Below are 7500 nucleotides of genomic sequence, written 5' to 3'. Positions count from 1 at the left end.
TCCTTAATTAAACAAGAACATGCCTGACGCATGACAAAGCACATTTTTGTCTTCTGTCAATTTACAAACAACATTGCCAAGAACAAGGGTGATAATAGGGCATTTGAGCAGCCAAAATGAACAGAAGACAACAAACTTCATCCTGAAGGGCTTCTCTTGTGTTTTGTTTAGGGCAGCAATCAAACATCAAACATCCAATTAGCATATTCTTGTATTTTGTCTTTAAACCTTTGTTTTGTGGCTTTTCTAGTGCCTCAGTTGCAAAAGTTGTCAAACGGCAAAAAAATATATAAATCACAAGGAAATTTACCAACAATAATTCACTTACAGTCCATGTGATATTTATCTTGTCATGTCCAGCAGGAACAAGGCTGAAGTTGACATTCAAATCACTATTAGGGAGAGAGGATGGCAAAGGAACTGTGGAAATAACAGAATAAAACATGAAATTATTATGAAATGTATAAGTAATAATTCTTGAAACCATGTTATACCAAAGAAATATTTCATTATTATTAATTTCTGTACACTTGATATTTTCCCTTGTTTAAACTCTTATTTTATTTTGTCAAAACGGCAAGTGATACAAAAATAGTGGGCAATAATAATAATAATAATTATTATTGACGCTAATGTTAAATCTGTAATATGCAAAATTTAACAATTATTTGCCAAAGGCGAGGTGAATATCGGTGAATAAAAACTGACACTAAGTTTTGGTTTTTATTCAACGATATTCACCGAGCCTGAGGTGAAAAAAAAAAAATTATTGTTTTAGTATAATTACATGGTTGATTATTTGAAAAATATGCATTTTCTTTCAAGCAATTAACTTCTTTCAAGTACAAGGAAAGGTTACGTTTATACAAACGTTGGCCGTGCACCACTTATGTTTTAAACTGAGTTAACTGAATAGAGTGTAATGGTGAAGTGCTAGATTTCTATCCCATATGAACCATGTGAGCGTTAGCCCTACTGATGGAAATGGGCCCACACAAGGACAGACAAAAACTCTGACCAGGGTGGGAATTGAACCCACGACCTTCGGGTTAGATCTCCGCTGCTCTACCGACTGAGCTACAAGGTCAGACGGGAGCAGGCCGTGGGAACTGAAGATGATCAAGTCACGGCAATGAACATGTACAAGTACAAGGAAAAGTTACATTTATACAAACATTGGCCGTCTAGCACTTATATTTTAAACAGCGTTTAACTGAATAGAGTGTAATGTTAGCCCTACTGATGGAAATGGGCCCACAGAAGGACAGAGAAAAACTCTGACCAGGGTGGCAATTGAACCCACAACCTTCGGGTTGTGACCTTTGGACACTCTAATTAACATTTTTGTCTGTCACCTGGACAAAACTGTTAAGTGATTATTGCATAATAGTCACCTCGAGCGCAACCAATCAGCCCAGAGAATTTTCAATCACCTCTGTAATTATACAAATAACTGTTAGTGTTGCATTATATTTACAAACTCTTGACCCCACCATGAGGTTGAAAATTAGACGCATGATATCTTTCTAGCAGATTGGTCCCTAGGGTTAAACTGGCCATATAGTGCTCCAACTATCTTACAAACATAATAAAGAGCAAAGGCTTCACCACCAGTATTAATCGCTTACTTTTGGGGATCAAAGGTTGCTTCTCTGTCCTGCGAAGAACTTTCTTCAATCCTTGTGTCAGAAAACTGCCACCATCCATGACTGCTCTCACATTAAACACGTACATTGTATCAGGATCCAGGTTGCGAACAACATAGCTATTGTCCTTGAGTGAGTTCACTGCCACCATCCACTGTTCATTGCTGTCTTTTTTGCGATACTCCACAACATAAATAACACCCAAAGAGTTGGGGAGTGAGATGGAGCTCCAGGCCAGAGATACAGAGTTATGTGAGGCATCAGTTGATACTAGATCCAGTGGGGCATACGTTGGCTTGGGTGTTGTAGTGGAAGGTGGAGTGGTTGTGATGATTACCTCTGAAATTGAAACCCAAACTATGTTCACCTCTAATCCTTATACTTGGTGCCCACTGAAAATATTACTGGCATGCAGGGCTTTCAATAAACTTTTAAGGTAGGTGTCTACCCTTGTGGGAGTTGCATCTCCTAGGGGGGTGTGGGGGCATGCTCCCCCAGGAAATTCTGAAATCTAGAAGCTTAGAAATATGATTTCCAGCTTTCTTGGCATCAAAATTAGCTAAAGTAATGACAAAATATTTATAAACAACAGAAACAATCTTTTTGATTTTTCAAGACTTTTTCACTTCATTCAAAAGCAATGAAAAAGTTAGTAAAAGGTTCTTCAGTAAGCGAAAATGCCACAGTATTTGTGAGAAAACAAGATAGAAAGCAAAAATTTATTCAAAATACCTGTACGGGAACACGATTTCTTTGGAAGAATACGAACAATTTAGTCTGGCCATGTTTGGCCGCCACCTTTGTTAAACAGCCGACATGAAAGTGAAGTTAACTTTTTGTATGATATTGCTGCGATTGTTGATCACGAACACGCGCAATATGAGGAAACGAACGGTTTATACACAAATTCTCAAGATCACATTTTATGCACTAATGAGTGGTTAGCTAGGTTGTAAACATTTTGAGAGGTATGTTTTGAAGTACCGTAGTTATTCGGTTATAAAGTGCATGGTTTTTTCAAGAAAAATCTGTCTTTGGGTGGCAAGTTAGTGCTAAATTGGGGTGCGTCTTACAGCCAAGTGTTTTCGCGCAACAAAATCTTAAGATCACAATTTGAGAAGAACTTGCAGTTCAAACAACACAAGAAAAGGACACTAGTTGTCTATTAAAAAAGAATATTGCTTTTTGAGACCTTTAGAACACTAAACAAATTCAAGAGAACAGCAAATACACCAAAATTTGCATATGTCCTTAAGAGCACGTGCTCAGTAACGTGATACCCGTGACAACAATACAATCGTTCGAACCTTGTTTCGAATATTCCAAAAATCGTGTTTGTAGCTCGCATGAAAAGTTTCTTCTCTGAACAAACAGCGCGGAGATAAAACCTACCTTCTTCGTTCATCCAGGCTTTCTTGTGCACTGAAATTTGCATCCTTAGTGGCATGTTGATATTCAGCTATCGAACACCTTTGAATGACTTTCCGTGGGATTTTTTGCGCTGTTCGCTTTCGCTTGAAGTCTGAAGTCTGAACTCTGACTTTTTATTAAGTCGGAAGGTTCAAATAAACGTGTATGCGTTGTATGTTTATCATTTCAGGTATGAACTTTTAGCTTTTGTTTTTACATATATTGTTAAATGCGTGCCTTTTTCACTCTGTTTACGTTAACAAAGAGAGTTCGCATGCCAATTGTGTAAGGATAATTGTTCTCAAATTCATCACATCCTTTTGATAACTCTCAATTTTTTGGTGCGTCTTATAACCGAGTATTTTCGCGTATTTTTCAGTTTGAGAACTTAGCTTGATTAAACTGCTAAGTTTGGGGTGCGTCTTATAACTGAGTGCACCTTATAACCGAATAACTACGGTACTAGCCGGTGAATCAATGACCCACAGCTGCCGGAATTCCGTCGGTAGCCGGCTTCTATTGAAACCCCTGGGTATGGCCTGGTTATTTGTCTTTGTGTTTTCCTGTATGTCTTAGGCATTATAATTTACATGTGTACAAGCTGAGGTACCTATGAAACAACTAATGAAACAATAACTTTAACAGTTATTGAAGAATGAAAAACAGTAAAATAGGTTGGTCTACCGTTCTCAGTAAAGTTACATAGGCTCTGGGATGAAAAGGGAGGCTAGAGTTGACCATCTCTTGAAGCAAACATTACCTTCTTTCCTGTGCAATTTTTCAATGAGTTGGTATGTGGAAACCATTTACATAAGAAAAGAAAAGTCTACATCATGATAAGGTCACTTACAGCCTTGCTGCCTTTCATTAGCTTGCACTAGCACAATCTTTAATGTCATGACTAAGGGAACTTTCCTTTTGTCCAAACTGGCTGGCCAGACATATGAGTTTGCAAAGAAAATGCAACAATTTGAAGGAAAACTTGCTTTATAATCCCTCACATATTTCTGGAGGAGTATACATCATTCTCAAGTGTGTCAATTTTTCAGGTGTTTCTAATAGAGTTAGTCCTTCTAAATGCTCAGTCTCGCTGGTCAGCCTCTGAGGAGAATATAATCTGAAAATATTACTTTGCATAATTGAATTATTTTCCTTATTAATCAAAGTTGTTTGGGTTGTGCATTGAAACTTCTTGTGGGCAAAAGGGCAACAAAAAATATCCCAAGAAAATCAATGTATTTTAGGGTATGCTACACAAGACTATAAATTCATTACAATCTTTTTGGTGCAACTTGTGTCACAACAAAATTACACAACAAGTTGTACCAAAAAGATTGTAACCAAAAGATGCCAAAAGTAACAGAAGCTTACTTTTTACAACCAGCTCTGCATCTTTTAAGTCTTCGCCAATACTACTAGTCGCAACACACTTGTAGTTTCCATGATCCGCAAGAGTGACATTAATGAGAGTAAGATAGGATGTTCGTCCTGACTGAGTTATAATGACAGCTGAGGTATTGCGTAATGGGATCACGTCATCCAGTTGGAACCAGGAAATAGAGGGCAATGGGCTTCCGCTCACTTTACAGGAGAAAATGACTGTTGTTCCTTCATCAACTGAATGATTAGATGGACCAGAAGTTATTGAGGGTAAGACATCAGTTGGTCCTGTAAAGCAAAGAGTTATTTAAATGAACTGACGTAAGGCAATGGACTAGTTTGTAGACTTATTTTATACTAAAATACCACACTGAGTATTGATAGTATAGAATGTTTGGACCGTTATCGCTACAAAGGATTTTTTCAAACTCTTTTGTTATAGATTTAAGCATGTTATGGAATGAAATGAATGCAACTTGTCTTATAATAGTTATTATTATTATGACATTGGTCTTGAAGAAAGTCGCACAAGTGTACTACGAATAGCTTCTCTGTAGAAAATACACTCCAAATCTTTCTGAACAATGTTCCTGTTCACATATAACCTGAAAACAACATATCTCTGAACTTTATTTGTCTTCCACTTCCTACACTCTGAAAAACTTTGCAATTCTTTAAGACTAGTAAATTTATATGTTTTAAATGTGAACTCACCAATGACAGTGAGATGTGCTTCTACAGAGGCAATGCCAGCAAGATTCAATGCCATGCAAGTGTAGGCTCCTTCATCTTCCTTCTTTACAGCTGAAATCTCAAGATTGCCTGATCTTGTTACATAAAATCTGGAATCATGATAGTATTGATTTGCAAACATGTGTGATGAACTTCCTTTTCTCTGCCAAAACACCGTAGGTGCAGGTTTCCCCACAGCCATACATTTGAACGCAGCTTTGCGGCCTTCATTAATGATCAAATCTCTAGGTTTTTGAAGAAATCTTGGTTTGGCTGAAAATAACAAAATGACAATGTCACTGAAACGAAAGGAAAGGGGGAAGAAAATGGCTGACATTACAAAAAACCAAACGATACACTACAGGAGAATCTTCGTATTGACGAAGATTTCAATATGGCAGACAATGCACATTACATGTATGTCAGCTACATGTGCCGCCACCTACATGTCCATCTACAACCACCCACTGCACTGAGAAACAAAAAAATCTGTACTATCGATCACAAAACTGTTTGCACCCAAAAAAAAAAGATCGAGCGCATTTGAATTTTCTACTTGCTCACATAACCATTTGGAGGGACCTGATTTGTCATGTGCCAAGTTGTGAGATGACCCGCCTTTGACACTCCCCAACGATGGATAAGAACGAACGAGAAGAGATGTCAAATGTTTTCCTTTAATAATTTATTTACAACATTACTGTACAAGTATTTGAAATCACTTTGATTAATGAGGTTAAATGAAGTTTAACCAACTTAACAACTAGGAGCGACTGCAGCCAATTGGTCAGTGGTTGTAGTATACTGGCGCATGCATGGAATACCTCGTGCTTTGGGCTGTATCGCTTATTTATCAGTGTGGCAGGAAGTAGGAGCATTGTGTGTGGAGCGTTTAGCGGTTTTTTGTTCCCTCCCTCCCCCACCCTCTTCTTTCCACTGTGTATCAGTGTGACGGGTGCCCGTTCTTCTCGGGGGCGTGGGGGCTCATGGCTGGGTTGTCAGGTTTTGCCAGCCATCGGTGCAGTCTCCATCTTGGAGCTGGCTGCCAATAGTGGAAGCTCCAGGATGTTTCGGGCACCCAACCTCCAAAGAGCTTCTCCACGAATGACATTATGATAATTAAATTAGTGCTACGTTGACGCTTTCACATTTCACGAAGAATTCATCTCTGAATTTTATACATCAACCAAAACAACAACAAGGGATAAAAACTCACCATATCATTAGAGTGAGACTTAGTATCGATTTCAGCGAACAATTTGTTAATACTATACTGGCAACCGTACAATTTTGCTTTACGAGCAAGAAATTTGAAACAACAAAGCATTGCGTGTTTACATCGAACTGCCTCGCAAGCGTATGACATTTTTATTTTATTTTTGGCCAAGAAAGCAAGTCTTTACACTACCTCAAAGTATCCACCTTTGCCATGTAAGTTACCAAAGGTCTGCTTTTTATCAGCAGTTGCACCAAATCTAGTTCTGGTTCTTCCAGCTTTTTCGGTTGACCCTTAGCTGTATGACGATGAAAGTAACTTCTGTATTTCCAGTTGTTTGACAAAGGTAAAAGGTAAAGTCTGCTACGAGCCAAGAAGGCCGATCAGGTCGGTGCTTATCTCTGGTTTCTGCAGCATGAAGTGACAAGGAGTATTTTTACTCCCCCCTGGATGGGATGCCAGTCCATCGCAGGGTTACCCCCAGCATTAAATTTGCTGGTACCCATTTATACACCTGGATGGAGAGAGGCACCGTGAGAGTAAAGTGTCTTGCCCAAGAACACAACACATGTCCCAGGCCACTCGATCCTGAGTCGAGCACACTAACCATGAGGCCACTGCACCTCCCGTTTTGACAAAACGTTTTCCATATTTATGAAGCTGTAAGACAACTCATTTTGTACTTTAATCCTATGTCTCTAAAACATCCCATGTAGAGCTCTGTTCAAACATCTCCCCTTCCACTCAACCATCGGTGACCTCATGTCATTTCCAAACGGTGGAAAGTTCTTTGTACACATGTATCTCAAGCAAAGGTCTGTGTGTTCCTTTTCCCACCGCCTCGCTCACATCAAGAATGACACATAACAAATCGGCACACTCCAAATGGTCACGTGAACAAGTCAAAAATCCAAATTTTTTCGGGGTGCAGAGAGTTGAGTGATTTTGGTAGGAATCACAATTTATACTTTTCAGGGGAACATAATGTAAGACCAGTGAACCTTCAAGAGAACTTGAGAGCCTCAAGAAATACTGCAGGAAGCTTGAATGTCTAATTTTCAAAATGCTTTTACTCCCCCAAAAAAGACGGCAACTCAACATATTGTTAATACCTTT

At 38.7% G+C, this 7500-nt stretch overlaps 1 protein-coding gene across 1 annotated transcript in view; it reads right to left on the bottom strand.

The window, feature by feature from the left end:
- The window catches only part of LOC137983899 (roundabout homolog 1-like), a 49091-nt gene that overhangs the window by 22315 nt on the left and 19276 nt on the right, over window positions 1–7500 (bottom strand). Inside the window, exons 6-9 of the mRNA XM_068831057.1 lie at window positions 5151–5441; window positions 4428–4724; window positions 1629–1985; window positions 329–420 (exon numbers count right to left, since the gene is read on the bottom strand). Coding sequence (XP_068687158.1) covers window positions 329–420; window positions 1629–1985; window positions 4428–4724; window positions 5151–5441 — 1037 coding nt within the window. The remainder of the gene's footprint in view (window positions 1–328; window positions 421–1628; window positions 1986–4427; window positions 4725–5150; window positions 5442–7500) is intronic.

The sequence above is a fragment of the Montipora foliosa genome, chromosome 13, assembly GCF_036669935.1.
Source record: "Montipora foliosa isolate CH-2021 chromosome 13, ASM3666993v2, whole genome shotgun sequence".
Classification (NCBI taxonomy): domain Eukaryota; kingdom Metazoa; phylum Cnidaria; class Anthozoa; order Scleractinia; family Acroporidae; genus Montipora; species Montipora foliosa.
This window is presented reverse-complemented; position numbering and strand designations above follow the sequence as displayed.